Below are 14,053 nucleotides of genomic sequence, written 5' to 3'. Positions count from 1 at the left end.
TATCAGAATATCCAACGTAAGCGTAGTAACTTAGCTTTACAGCGAATTGTAATTTGCTAATACTCTTCCACCATTGGGTACTGTTGGCGATATGGGACCATCAATGCAAGATTAGCTCTATCAGTACGAACCTTGGAAGGTACAGAATCCTCGCCTCGCCTCTCACTACGCGAGAACACCCGAGTATAACATCAAATCACTCTCCATTTACCCACCATCAAATGTGATATGCCTTCCTCCAGCATATGCATGCTCCACTGTGTGTATACTCCCGTATCCGTTTAGTGAAAGCGCTAATAGTATCTGCTTTGCCACTGAGAAGAAGACTGATGAGGCATATGCCGTTCTGCATTGTCATTCAAACCTTGTATAGGAAGGTGTACATGTGCGTAACCAGGCGGTTACATGCTTCTTGGGCTTTTAGGCAGGTGTCATCGAGTATGACGAGGTCGTATGCAGTCGACTGGAGTTAATAATTTATTGTTGGTTGTAATAATATTATTATTGGGCGTACCATTATACAAGAGTCTATGTCCTGTCTTCCTCCGGCATGGGGTGCGTGATTGAAACATACCCCTAAATCAACTCGCTTATTCAAGCACATCCATATAGTTACGCCGCGTTGGAACATGATTAGGGAGTTTATCAAAATTGCTGCCGAACCTATTTTGGTAATTGGTTGGTTTTATGGTATTAGTGCTAGCGCTATTGGTTGACTGTAGAAAAACCAACAGCCACCAGCCTTCTCTTACGTCACATCTGCCTCTCTGATCGCTGGACGTTGCATGTAAACAATTGCAGAATGTTAGGCTTACTCTGCAAGGCGTCCCTTGTAGATGCAGAAATATGATCTGCATCTCACTGCATACGCCCATTTCAAAATGTATGTAAAATTATCTGCAGCATTCGATGGCTCCCCATTGCTGCGTATCCTAGTTTCCAACCGGTTAATCTTTGAAAGTCTCTGATTTGACTGTTCCTTGCGCAATATCGACGAATGGAGTTGTGTGGGCAATTGCATGAAATACACCCGGTCACTGTCCACTTATCTACCTATGTAGTACATCAGCAGATTATTGGTCCGGAAAAAATAAGCGTAGCAGTTAGTAAAATGGAGATAATTTGGACAAAAATGACTTGTAAATCTAATGTTACATTATTCGCTTCGCCATAGAATTTGGTGATTTTTTTAACGTTATTGTGTTTACCCACAATTGACTCCGATAGAGAGGAGAATTGAGAATTCAGTGAATTGCCAAAAGTACCCAGCTTTTGTCTTTCAAGAAGAAACATGGCTTCCAAGGAGTCTCTATCGAGAATCGTACAACTTGCAAATACGATCAGTACTTCAGTGAGAAATATTGAGGAAGTCCTGTCTGCCAAGGGTATCGCATCGCCTAGTTTTGATGAAGATGCCTCCTTCAACATCCCTCTCGAGTTGAACACTCATCATGACGCTGTGCTTGACGCTACCGCCGAGCTTCATGATCTTCTGCTGGAACCATTGAACCTGATTCATAGGCATGGCGGCGTACGTATGTTATCCGATTAGAAGACCCCGAACGCTGATTCCAAGGACAAGCACAATAATTCTTTATGTATGCAAGCTATCGCAGAGTTCAAAATGGCGGATCTTGTTCCATTGAAAAACCAAATATCTTTCGATGATATCGCCAGTCAAACGCCACTAACCAGTGAGATGACCGCTCGAATTCTCAGACATGCGATGACTATGCGTATCTTTCGCGAGCCCGAACCGGGAATGGTTGCCCATACTGCTGCCTCGAGAACACTAAGCCATTCGCCGGCCAACGACTGGCTAGCGGCTGGTACGAAGGAAATGTGGCCGGCAGCTACCAAAGTCAGTGGATCATATTGCTCTCCATGTCATCCTCTCCACAAGGCTAATCGGTTCACAGATGGTTGAGGCTCTTCACAAATGGCCAGCTTCTCAAGAGGCAGATGAGACGGTAAGGTCCTTTACTCCTTCGACTAATGAACTAAAATCACTCAGTAATCCATCTTTTATAGGGGTACGCGTTGTCAAACGATACGCAAGAGACAATTTATCAAATTTTCGCCAAAGATACGGCGCGGGCTTCGCGCTGGGCAAGAGGGATGCAAGTCTTCACTGAGAGACCCCAATTCAATTTATCTTATGTCACCGACCATTATGACTGGGAATCTTTGGGTCCCGCTCAAGTTGTCGACGTTGGAGGCTCCCAGGGGCACGTCTCCATGGCATTGGCGAGAAAATTCAAGAACCTCAACGTTATTGTTCAGGACATGGAAAGAGTGGTTGAGAACGCCACAGTTCCGGAGGATCTACAAGGAAGAATGAGATTCATGGCCCACGATATCTTTACACCTCAACCTGTTCAAGGCGCTGAGGTCTACTATCTGCGATGGATTCTGCACAACTGGTCCGATAAGTACTGCCTTTTGATCTTGCGTGCACTGGTCCCTGCGCTGAAACGCGGAGCGAAGGTCATCATTCAAGAAACTTTGATGCCAGAGCCCGGAACAGTGGCTCTTTGGAAGGAAAAGAATCTGAGGTCTGTGAGAGGTTATTTAAAGATAATGGACATACACTGACTGGAAGCATTCTACAGAGCGACCGACTTGAATATGGCTTCCGCTTTTAACGCCAAGGAAAGAACGGTGACTGAGTTTAAATCTTTGCTCGAAAGGAGTGACCCAGCGTTCACGCTTAGGAGAATTATCGAGCCAAATGGATCAGCACTTGGTATGGTGGAATTCTTCTGGGAAGGTACAAATTGAAACTATTTCAAGTTGCAAATTGATTTGGCTTTGGCGAAGCTTGGGTGACTTCCCAATATCTGATGTATTACGTTTTTACTGAAAGAACTTTTGCAATGATCTTTCTATTATTATACCAAGCCCTCGAGAGTACATGCTTGGAATTCCGCTCCGTAAGACAATGTTGATATGTATCAGTTGCCCTAAACTCATTCAGAGTATCCCAAAACGAAATTCAAACTGTGGGAATACTTCGATGCACAACATTTTCAAATTGCTACAGCGAGAATAAAGTTTATGACTTGTCTCTTACTTTTTTATTCATTGCTAACTTGGTTACCTTCTCTCTTACCTGTCATGACTTGCTATCTGGGTTCGCGGTAAGCGCACGTCCATAACACTCTCATAGCCCTGAGGGTAATACGTGTACGTATGTACGAGCTCGAGACCTACATGCTCAAAGGTCTCACGCCACTGTGCTTCGGTACGCTCCATACTGGCGAACGCTGAGAGCATGGTCATATCGATAGAGGCAGCGATATAGTTTACGCGAGAGTTAGGGAGAACCAACTCATCAACAAGTAATATTGAATCGGATCCCATAGCGGCCTTAATGTTCTCGAGTAGTTGTTGCACCTTGAGCGGGGACTGGTTGTGTAGCACCCCGCGCAGGTGATAAAACTTGGCGCCTGCAATATACACAGATTAGTCCGGGAAAAGGCTAAATTTCAGATGAAAAGCTTCCTTTGTGTACATACCGAGAATGGGCTGCCGCTCAAACATATCGTGCGCCATATTCTCAACACCAGGCGTAGGGAGTGCCTGCGCCACCGAATGCGGCAAGTCCTGAAGCACAATACGGCCTTGTAACGAAGGATATTTCTCCTTGAACTGAGCGCATTGGTGACCAATACCACCGCCAATATTGATGAAGAGACCCTTTTCGGCAGACCATTTGGCAGCCTCTTCGACCACAGGATATACAGATAACCAAGTGACATCTGGATTCCGGCGTAGGGCCATATATGCATTGAAATAAGCCAGGTGTCTAGGATTGCTGGCAAACCAGGCATACGAGTTCAGTGAAGTATCAAATGCCAACTGAAAAGCGGTTTTTGTGTCATCGGTAGGGTTCTTATAACCATTTTCTTGCAAGTAGACTGGCAGCGCTTGGTATTGAGGCGCAGCCGTGTTAAAGCTAATGTATGTAAGTGAAGAGAAATAGCATAGTTGTTCCAGGAGCTGACATACTAGTGAGAGAGACCAGCCTCGACTACACTCTCCGCGAGATTGCGAGTTACATGATTAGCACAGTACTGATATTTGTCGCTCTCACTAACAGCACCGATAGAAGCAAGGAACCTTAGAATACGGTCTGTTTGTACTGTTAGGTTCAATTCCAGACACTAATGGACGTAGCGACATACTCATCAGTTGACCTTCCGCCCCTGTTTTCTCCGAGATTTGCTGGACAGTGAGTGGCACAACAGACTCAACTAGGCACCTAAACAGTTTTAGATCAATGCCAACTTGGACTAGAGCAGCTTGGAGGCTCTAGAAGTGAATTAGCCCTCATTTTGAGCCACGATACTTGTGAGCCAAACCATGTGTCCATATCGATGGAGAGTGTAATCAGGAGTCTCTAGAGAAAATGCCAGGTTCTGGAGAGCTATAATCGCCTGCTGGCGACTATGTTGGCTTGCCGTCGCTAGTCTTTTGACTTGATCAAGAGCCTCTTCCATGCTGAGTCGACATGTAAAGTCCGCCTGAATATGAGTTCTTGGGGACTAAAATACCCCAATGGTATTGATATCCGATGCTACATATTTTACTTTTATAGTGCTCTACATGAGTTGTGACTTACCCAGCTCGTATCCGGATAAGGAGAATCTTTCCTAAACCATGGCATGTAATGTCATATCTATTGACAGGGTTATGCAAGTCTCAAATGATGAGGGGTGAGGGATGACTCCAGCACGCCGATCCACTATACTGCATATGGAACCATGCACGGAGGGGCGAGGCAGATTGAGGCAGCAGGTTATGGGCAAGGCTGCAGGAAAACTGACATTTCATGCATACCACTCCCTCTCGGCGTTTGGTAAACTACATGCCTCAAATTCTCATGCACGGAGAAATGAAGCAGAAAAGACCTCCATGAGAAACAGAACGCTGCCACTTGTAAAGATCAGAGCTTTTCATCTTGTCAGAACACCTTCAATTGCGTTGCTTCCTCCAAAAGTATGTCCTGGGTGCAGAATCTTCTTTACTTCATTGTAGGGGTGGCTATAGCTAGCTTCGGCTTTATAAATATCCAGTTGCTCCAATTGAAGTTTTCCCAGCGGCCAGCCCTATGGGAAAAGCTGGACGCTGTTTGCCCACCACCGGAGTACTGCCCGCCTACATTCGCTCTCAATGTCGCTTCATCCATCATTTTTACACGGAAGTTTGCAAACGAGGGCTATCGAAAGTTTAGCAAAGCTTTGGATCGGCCGTTTGCACTACTCACACCCTGGGTGCGTGGCAGTACTGTGATCGTACTGCCACCGTCGAAGATCCCACTGCTCACACGCTCAGACAAGACCAAGGACGGCCAGTGGACGAATCTGCATGGCTTGGTTGAAACTACCCAGCTCGCCTACGTGATTCCCGATTCCAATATCTATGAGAATGTACTACATTTCGATGTGGTGCGTCGAAAAATGATGGCACCGGAAGACATCAGTCGCCTCGCGCCCGTCATCGCGGACGAAATCAAGCTTTCCTTTCGTGAGCAATGGGGGACAGAAAACGAGTGGAAGAGTATCAATGGTTGGGATGGCTGTGGCAAGATCATTGCTCGCGCAGCACAGCGAATCCTCATTGGCTTACCCCTGAGCCGCAACGAGAGCATGCTGGAAACATCAAGACAGTATGCCACTTCGCTCCTTGTGGGTGGCGCTATCATTAACTGTTTCCCCCCATCGATCCGGTGGGTCGTGGCGCCGCTAATTTCGCTGCGTGCCCGGCACTTTCAAGCGCGTTATGTCAAAATGCTGCTCCCCCTCGTGGAAGAGCGCCTCCTCACTCGCTTAGCAGAAAAGGGGGGGGAACAGGTTCCAGAGGAAGTGCCCGATGACTTTCTACAATGGATGCTTCCCATCTGTGCCAAAAATAAAGATCCGGCCCAAAACCAGCTAGATGCCCATCGAATTGCGCTCCGTCTGGCCAGCCTCCTGACCCCGCTAATCTTTGCTGTCTGCTACGTCTTCGCCCACTGCGTCGTCGACATTCATAGCAGCAACGCTCGCGCCAATATTCTTGCCGGCCTGGAAGAAGAATGTAGCCGCGTTTCCGCTCAATATGGGGGGCTCACAACTAGCGCTTCCGTTGATGCTCTGAAGCGCGTCGACTCAGTCTTGCGAGAGTCGATGCGCATCTCCGACGTATCAGTGACCAATATCTTCCGCGACGTCACCGCCGGCGAGGTGGACATTGGAAACGGCATCCGTGTCGGTCCTGGTGTGCGTATGGTGTTTCCTACCCAGGACATTCATCTGGATCCAGATAACTACGAAGATCCGATGCGATTTGATGCATTCCGCTTCTCGAGGTCTTTCGAGAATGAGTATGAGTATAAGCATCAGGGTTCCAAAAACCGAGCAGAAGAGCGAGATAGTGAGCGTGAACTCATTACCACAACCACGCCGACATTTTTGCCCTTCGGATACGGCAGGCATGCTTGCCCTGGGCGGTGGTTCGCTGCTCAGGTTATGAAGCAGGCGTTGGCTTATCTGGTCCTAAACTACGACGTCGAATTGATAGGGCCACCGCCGAAGAGAAGAGCTCTGCTGAATATGATGGTACCTCCTGTAGGCGTGCAAATTCGAATGCGACGAAAGTAAGTTTGACATGAATTATACAGAGAATAAGGAATAGTTGATGAAACAAGAGGCTGTAGTTTTCATGTGGTATATTCGATAGAGAACAAATACTGGTCAAGTGAAGGAACTTACATGCAATCGGGTGGATTAATGTTACTAAGCACTACTCGTGCAATCTCTTTTGACAGTACCTATACTTTTGAGAGCTTCGGCTATGATTCTGCGGATTATATATCCAAACAATAGTTATCGAAGTTAGATCTTAGTCTAGAATACTACTTTAGATACTACTACATTGACTTGCAATAATACTTGTTACCATAAAGTCGTCTTTTGAATACTACTGTATACTTCAATATAATAATTCCATTTGTAAACTAGAAAAGAACTATCAATCTCAGGGTGTATACAGAGCAGTCCTATTACTCAGAGAGCTTTCTTTCCTATCTAAGTATAAGTCTGTTTCACTGCTTCTTTCTCGCGTTTTAGGAAATCCTTGAATGTTGTCAATGGCGCAATAGCTCTAAGCAAGTCTAAGTCAACATAGTCTGAAGCAGTGCGCAACACTTTGTGTGTGCTTGCGAAACTCGTCCCGTCATCCTGAGCCTCAGTCTCCTCATCTGTCAAGAAAATAGCTCGGATTGAGCCTGGTTGGCCTGCTGCTTCACCAAGCAGATCCAGTATTTCCTGAACGCGCATCTGGTCGCTGGCCAATCCAATAGCACGGCCATAAAACGTGACAGGATCTTGGAATGCGGCTACGGCAAATTTGGCAATGTCAACATGGTCGAGGATAGGCAGCTGAGTCTCATTTGTCATTGCCGTGGTCCAGCGACGATGATCACAGATTTCACTGTAACGCTTCACCTTAGGCTTAAGGAAGTTGGCCATGAAGAATGTTGGACGCAGGAAGGTAAAATACTCAAAGCCGTGATCTTCGACTGCTTTCTCAATAGCTTTCTTATTAAGCATATGTTTTTCCATGAAGGACCCGGGATAGACGCGCACGTTTGCATCAAGCTGAGAGACACCAAGTGTAGTGGAACTGACAACTTGTTTTACGCCAGCTTCTTTGGCGATTTGCAGGATAATTTGACACTAACAATGGTTAGCTGCCTTAAACTGCTCCTCTTTGTGCTTTTGGCAACAACTACAAACCTGACGAAGCTCGCGGCTTGGGTCATCCCAGTCCGGCATGAGACACAGAAAGAGCTTGTCACATCCCTTAATGCTGTCCTTGAGAGCAGCAGCGTTGTCCCAGTCGCACTCATTAAGATGCACACCCATATCCTTCAAAGCTATGGCGGCAGCTGAACTCAGGTTACGTGTAGTTGCATGCACATTCCAGCTGATCTCGCGGAGTCTTCTAGCCAGAGCACCTCCCTGATAGCCAGTCGCGCTACAGACAAACACAGTATGATTTGAGGAGGACATATCCGAATCACTGAACAAAGGCACGTAGAGTTGTTTGATAACAACCTCATCAAATTAACACGAAGATGTGCCGTACTTGAACCCCCAACTTCCCTTCGAGAGTGCGTTCTGCAAGCCATGGATGAATAAGCACCCCTTGTCAAATAACAAGTTTTTCTAAATACCAAGATTTAATGCAGAAAGGAAAACATGTAAGTCGTGGGGTAGTACAGAACCAACACTATCACCTCACATCATCACGTTACAGTCGCATTTCCTGAATTGCCCTAGAGAAAACAGAAGTAGCGGAACAGTGGCTGAATTGGCGTCATTGCCAACATTTTTTTCAAAGTCTGTATGCAGCACATACTTCAAGTGAAGAGCTATCAGCCATACACTGTAACATGGGGGTATTTTCTCGCTTAACTGAATTGAGTAACATGCCCAGGTGATCGTCGAATCCCACCGGCTACAATATCAGTGCTTCCCTGCTTTTTTTCAACTAAACAACTCAGCTCACATTACAGGGGCCATAGCGAGCAGTGGGTACTGTATATTTATCCAAGGCGAGGGGCTCAATCCCATAGTAATCAATGATGCAACAGGCTTGTAGTGTGCGATCATGCAGGCATACAGCGAGTGGTAACGACTTCCAAGTTGGTCTTAAATCCAGAGACTATGCGGGTGTTGTGCTTGGTTACAAGGGGCGTAGTATATTATTCCCATGGTATATGTGTTGGTTTTATCCCCCTACGCCTCCCAATCAGAAATAGTTTTCACGTTGGAGTTTACACCATGTACGCTTCATTCGGTCCTCCTCTTCCATGCATGCGCCCCGATAAGCCGAATTGCTCCCTTTCAGCTTCCAATGCACGTATAGGACGACTCTACCCCCGCCCTACAAGTATACAACACGACTGTTGTAGATCTTTCCGACCTGCACTTACGGGGCCTAGCATAATTTCGGTGTTGCCCTCTAGCGGCGTTGTTCTGTTGAATTGTCCACTTGCAGAACAGCGAGCTAACAACCTCCCAACATGTAGGATTATGTTACTGTCCCACATGTATGTAGATCTGACGACCTGCACTTAATTTCTGCCCCCGGTAGCGTTTCATTATTCTGCATTGGCCGCACCGGGAAGACCTGTGGTCGTGGCCTGGAGTATTCACACTGATCACCCTGATTATCGCTACTCTCGAAGTTGCACTGAATGGAAAGTCCTTGATGAAAGGCCACGGAACGAGTGCTGATCCTGATTAGGAAGGCGAGACTTGATGAAAGGGGTTTGAGGGTTGAGAGTTACATTTGGGCCAGATGGCTTGAATGGATTCAAGTTGAGCTCAGTACTCAATAGTATGTTTTCACGTTTTGTGATTTTAAGTGTTCACTAAGCCGCTGCCAAACCAGGCCATGGAAAGTTAAAAAGACATTAAATATGGAAGAGAGACATTCTCGCTAAATTTTTATTCATGATATTTAACGTACACGTCTTGTAATTAACTAAAAGTTATATTTGCCATTTCTTTCCCCAGATGAAGATCTGAACAGAAGTCTCGAGACCGTCGGGATTTCAAGGGTCTCCAACTCGATCGGACTTGACATTGAAATTATCTGTCCTGAGTATCTTCTTTGGGTCAATGCTGGAGTCGTAGGTTTGGTGAGTGGAAAGATCAGTGTTCCCGGCCTGAACAACGGACTCAGACTCAGTTTGCCCTGTAAATCCCAATTCGTAGTACATCCCGTTTTTACTTTGACCAAGCCCCTCAGCGCTGTCCAGCTTAGACTTTGACCCCTGGCTGCTCACTAATTTCCGTAATGACGAAATAAGTCTCTCCGCGATTGGGACCTGAAGCTTGGTTACCGAGCTCAGAGGCGGGGCACAACCCATGATGATAACAAATGACTGCTCTAATGAGGACCACATAAGGGCTAAGGAGGACTTATACTGTTTGTCTGCTGTAGTCTTCGTTCCACTAGCCGCAACCACGGCTTTGGCTATAGAACAGCCCATAGTAAACAGTGACATCGCAAGGAGGAAGATTAAGCCAAGCTTTTGCCGGAGCGCCATATTGAGTTTCCATACGATCATCACGGGAAACAAGACATAGCACAAGTCTCCAAGCGCGAAGAGGGCTTCAAGGGGATTTCCGTCAGTATGAAAATCCTAAGACAGACGGCATAGAGTATGACTTACCTCCCCCCACATTACCCTCCCGTGCTACTACCTCTGGACTCAAGCGATGAGCATGAATCTTAGGGTTCCATAAGCCCTCGACTGGCCTTACTTGTAGCCAGCTAGTCAATGCCAATGCCACGCTCATAGCTACTTGGAAGACAGTAAGTACTATCAACAACCACTTGAGCCACACCCGGACTCCAAAGATACGGACGAGAAGTATGCATATTGAGATCCTGGATACGATTGAGGACGTAATACCAGGTGTAAATGACATCCATATCCATTTGGCGATGCCAACCGCCTGCTTGAAGTTTAGAGCTTTGTCGTGTTTACCGAAGCCGTAGGTGAAGCACACAGTGAGACAAGATTGGCAGACGAGGTTGAGGGCCTACAGAGTTTTCATATTAGAATGTTATAAAGACAACGAGGTTGTAGTGGCCAACTTACCGCAGCCAGTAACATGAGCCAATCCTCAACGTATAACTTTTTGGTCACAGAAACACGGACCCAAAAACGAACGCTGACAGCGATAATAGCGACGGTACAGAATGTCCAAGTCACGCCCATTACTAAAGGTCCGTGGCCTAGGTCATTTGGGTCGACCGCATGGGGAGGTGTAGACATCGCAAGTGGTTAAGTACTGTGGAACGTTGCTATCGTAGGCTTCGGTTGTAGCGGTGAGAGATAACTTCAAGGAAGTGATCTGCTGGAGAAAAGTTGGAGACGCTTGATATATAGCCCGCGCATAAAACACACAACCTGAAAAACGTGGCTCTTCCGCAGATCGATTGCCACCCTCTTCATGAAAGGACCATCCTTTACAGTCAGCCAACAAAATCCCTTGTCAAATCTAAAGCACCTCCAATAAGAATGGAAACAAACGCCAGCTGCATATCAGATACCCACTAATTGTTTAGTCTCACCGTTTAATGTAGTACCAAACTCGGAAGTTTCTTGCAGGGAAATCGAAGGATTCATTGGCAAAAGTCTTCATAATATGCTATGATTGAGGGCAACCCTCTGTGGCCTACGACTGAGTCCAGATGGAGGTAATTTGTAAGCGCGGGTATGTATCATACACTGTTCAGGAGAGAAACGGCATAGGAGGTAATTTGGTCAAAGTGCTGCAAGTAAGACTCAATTTGGCTACAAAGGTTCTAAAGAATCCGCACTGGTCGTAATAAGGTTCCATCAGCACCTACCACCCAATCGCGAAATGGCCGAGACATCTAGAACCGGTGGTCTATAACCCATTGTTTATATCAATCGCTACAATTCATGCCTCTCCAGAACAAGTTACGTCCCAGTGAATCTCCAAGATCCCCAACAAAGAATCTTTAGGCACATAAACTCGGTGAAGAACGAATCTTTTATCGGCCGCAGCAAGCAGGTATTTCCATTCGTCTAGATACCGTTCACGACCGTTGGAGAAGCATTCTAGAGCTAAGTCCACTGATCTATCAAATTTCAGTCAGTAAATTCTCCTTTCGTGTTTTTTTCTTTGCGTAGCTCGTAAAAACACTTAAATACGAACCTTGAAATTCGCTCTCTCCATAATGGGATGGTGTCTGGTTCCGGCATGCATACATCTTGAAGGAGGATCTTTACCCCGGATTCAAGGACTGGAATTTGTGCTTTCAAAACTTGAACAGCATACTTATCACCCAAACTACGGAAGGCCATGCGAAAGAAATAGACAGGTGCCTTAATCGTCTGCGGCTCAAAGAGGCCATGAGCCATGAACTCAACACGTCCTTTCAACTCTTCGGGGACTCCTGATTCCGCGCCTTGTATCATGTTCGCTGAATCTTGAACAAGTAGCCTGATATTTCCAAAATTCTTTGCCAGCTCAATTGCGGCCTGGCCCCTAGATCCAGCAACATTGACGATGCGCACGTTTCCTAGAGAAGCCCAATCATAAACTGTGGAGACGTTCTCGATGGCGTAACCGGGAACGTAGTCTATTGCTTGCATTCCAGACGCAAAACGCATTGCTCGCTCGGGGCTCGTAGTGACGATATCTTGGACTGACTTGTTGTTGTTCGCAAGAATGAAGCCCTGTATACATCAACACGGGCAGTAGCTTGGCCCTCAGGAGTCGGACACGATATGGGGAAGACTTACAGTCTCGTTTGCTTCTTGTGAATTTGGCCATTTCTGAATCGCGTCTACAATCTACGGCCACGAGTGTGTGTTAAGTAACCCTGATGTGGGGTTTGATGCAGAAGTATTGTGGACACTTACTCTGGTAGTGGCAGGCCAAGTCTCCCTGCTTTCAAAGTTAACCCAGCTATTTATCGACGGAATAGTCATGAATTTCGAGATTCTAGTATGTGCTACCATCTCAGGCTCGGGTTCCGTCAAGATACGCATGGACATGGCGTGTTGAAGAAGACGTCTCACAGGGCCTTTCTGAAGGCCTGTCTTTTGGGAAATCTCGTCAAAAGAGATCTGACTACCAGGTGGTATCATATCGGGGATTTTGTAACGGCTGATTGCATCGATGCTGACGAGGTTGGAGATCTGGAAGTATCCGATCAGTGAATGTAATTCATAGTCCGTGGAAGATTATACTCACAGCAGCGAATTTGAAGAGCAATGATAAGGGGTCAAGGAGCAGCTCATGCATCTCAGCAGTTGCGTCGAGGAGAGCATCCTTCAAATGGGAAATCTCAGGCGGAAAGGTATCAGGACCTTCCTCAGCAAATGACGGGCTTGACAGATTGTGGGCTGAAAGATGCTCCTGAAATTGAGCGACCAGAGTGCTGATTTGAGCAGCCAAATCGACGATTCTGGGAGTGGTTGTGGTGTTTGGGGATGCCATGGTCAATGCGGAAAACAAAAGAGCAAAAATACCAGAGAAGGCAAGAAGTCGAAGGGGCCAAGCGTAGATACCGAACACCATGCTGAAGTAATTTCTGCCAAGGGTTACACAAGGTACGGGTGCCTAAGGTAGTCTGAAGAACTTTACCGGACTTCAAAGGTGGTGGGTAAGTGTTGGTATTCTTCCAAGTCCTTCAAAGTATTTGGTCGATGTTGTAGTGTTTTTCTGATTGCATACATCCATCACCGCTGGGGTTGCGTTGCGTTAATGAAGTTCAAGGAGAAAACGTGGCTGTAGGGTGGCACAGGTCAAATGGAATGCTCCGGGATGTCAAGCCGCCCGTCAGCCCAGCACTATTTGCTGCAGCATTTTAATATAATTTCTATACCATTGTTGGTACCTACTTGGGGGTATGTACTCCGTAGGTAGCCCGTATCATACCCCGCCCTCCACATCACCACGGAGCCATGCAGAAGATCGCTTTCCATGGCATACTGGCAGCTAAGCGAGCCCCTTGCCCCTCGCTAGACGACTGATTGGTTTTGTTTTACTTTTGCGGCTAAAATGGCAAGGCCAACTTGTTTTCCCCAAAGTAGTCACCGAGTAGGAGCTTCTAAGTAATGTAACACAACCTCATCCGCATCGCCGCATTGCAAGTTCCCGCCATGTTCCACAACAGCGATGATCAATATTGCCAAAGCAGAAGTTGGCGAATTTACCGGGACGAGTCACTTCACAACTCAAGTAGGGTACTGGTCATCACTAGGGTGAATATAACAAACAACCGATTATTTCAGCTTCGGCAAGATGGCGATATTTTAAGTGAATGCCGCACTAGGCGACATGAGGAGTAAACGGCATTTGGAGTACTGTAAACGGTCTAGAGCGCATAATACGCTCGATACTTTGCATTGCAGGGAGATGTTTTGATGATGAACAGAACTTTGCGGGAGATACCCGCTACGCAAGTATCTAGACATTACTTCGAATCGTCGCTCTGACATTACCTTGTA

General features: G+C 46.5%; 6 protein-coding genes across 6 annotated transcripts; 2 read left to right on the top strand and 4 right to left on the bottom strand.

The window, feature by feature from the left end:
• Nucleotides 1-1,291: 1,291 nt before the first annotated feature.
• Nucleotides 1,292-2,781, top strand: GLAREA_04997 (S-adenosyl-L-methionine-dependent methyltransferase; the record flags this gene model as incomplete). The annotated part of the gene is made up of 5 exons (XM_008087374.1): nt 1,292-1,531; nt 1,583-1,861; nt 1,920-1,970; nt 2,032-2,555; nt 2,613-2,781. The coding sequence occupies 5 exons, from the start codon at nt 1,292-1,294 to the stop codon at nt 2,779-2,781; spliced, it is 1,263 nt and encodes a 420-aa protein (XP_008085565.1).
• Nucleotides 2,782-3,108: 327 nt separating this feature from the next.
• On the bottom strand, nt 3,109-4,502 carry GLAREA_04996 (S-adenosyl-L-methionine-dependent methyltransferase; the record flags this gene model as incomplete). The annotated part of the gene is made up of 5 exons (XM_008087373.1): nt 3,109-3,449; nt 3,519-3,958; nt 4,012-4,135; nt 4,188-4,314; nt 4,365-4,502. 5 exons carry the CDS (start codon nt 4,500-4,502, stop codon nt 3,109-3,111), a joined length of 1,170 nt encoding a protein of 389 aa, XP_008085564.1.
• A 501-nt stretch (nt 4,503-5,003) lies between these two features.
• On the top strand, nt 5,004-6,644 carry GLAREA_04995 (Cytochrome P450; the record flags this gene model as incomplete). Its single annotated transcript, XM_008087372.1, has 1 exon — nt 5,004-6,644. One exon carries the CDS (start codon nt 5,004-5,006, stop codon nt 6,642-6,644), a length of 1,641 nt encoding a protein of 546 aa, XP_008085563.1.
• A 426-nt stretch (nt 6,645-7,070) lies between these two features.
• On the bottom strand, nt 7,071-8,057 carry GLAREA_04994 (NAD(P)-binding Rossmann-fold containing protein; the record flags this gene model as incomplete). Its single annotated transcript, XM_008087371.1, has 2 exons — nt 7,071-7,721; nt 7,782-8,057. 2 exons carry the CDS (start codon nt 8,055-8,057, stop codon nt 7,071-7,073), a joined length of 927 nt encoding a protein of 308 aa, XP_008085562.1.
• Nucleotides 8,058-9,607: 1,550 nt separating this feature from the next.
• Nucleotides 9,608-10,840, bottom strand: GLAREA_04993 (uncharacterized protein; the record flags this gene model as incomplete). Its single annotated transcript, XM_008087370.1, has 3 exons — nt 9,608-10,170; nt 10,232-10,604; nt 10,664-10,840. The coding sequence occupies 3 exons, from the start codon at nt 10,838-10,840 to the stop codon at nt 9,608-9,610; spliced, it is 1,113 nt and encodes a 370-aa protein (XP_008085561.1).
• A 652-nt stretch (nt 10,841-11,492) lies between these two features.
• Nucleotides 11,493-13,121, bottom strand: GLAREA_04992 (S-adenosyl-L-methionine-dependent methyltransferase; the record flags this gene model as incomplete). The annotated part of the gene is made up of 5 exons (XM_008087369.1): nt 11,493-11,673; nt 11,751-12,274; nt 12,341-12,391; nt 12,461-12,739; nt 12,795-13,121. 5 exons carry the CDS (start codon nt 13,119-13,121, stop codon nt 11,493-11,495), a joined length of 1,362 nt encoding a protein of 453 aa, XP_008085560.1.
• Nucleotides 13,122-14,053: the final 932 nt, after the last annotated feature.

This window comes from Glarea lozoyensis (genome assembly GCF_000409485.1).
Source record: "Glarea lozoyensis ATCC 20868 chromosome Unknown GLAREA5, whole genome shotgun sequence".
NCBI lineage: Eukaryota > Fungi > Ascomycota > Leotiomycetes > Helotiales > Helotiaceae > Glarea > Glarea lozoyensis.
The sequence above is the reverse complement of the archived record's forward strand: the minus strand, read 5'-3'. Positions and strand labels throughout refer to the sequence as shown.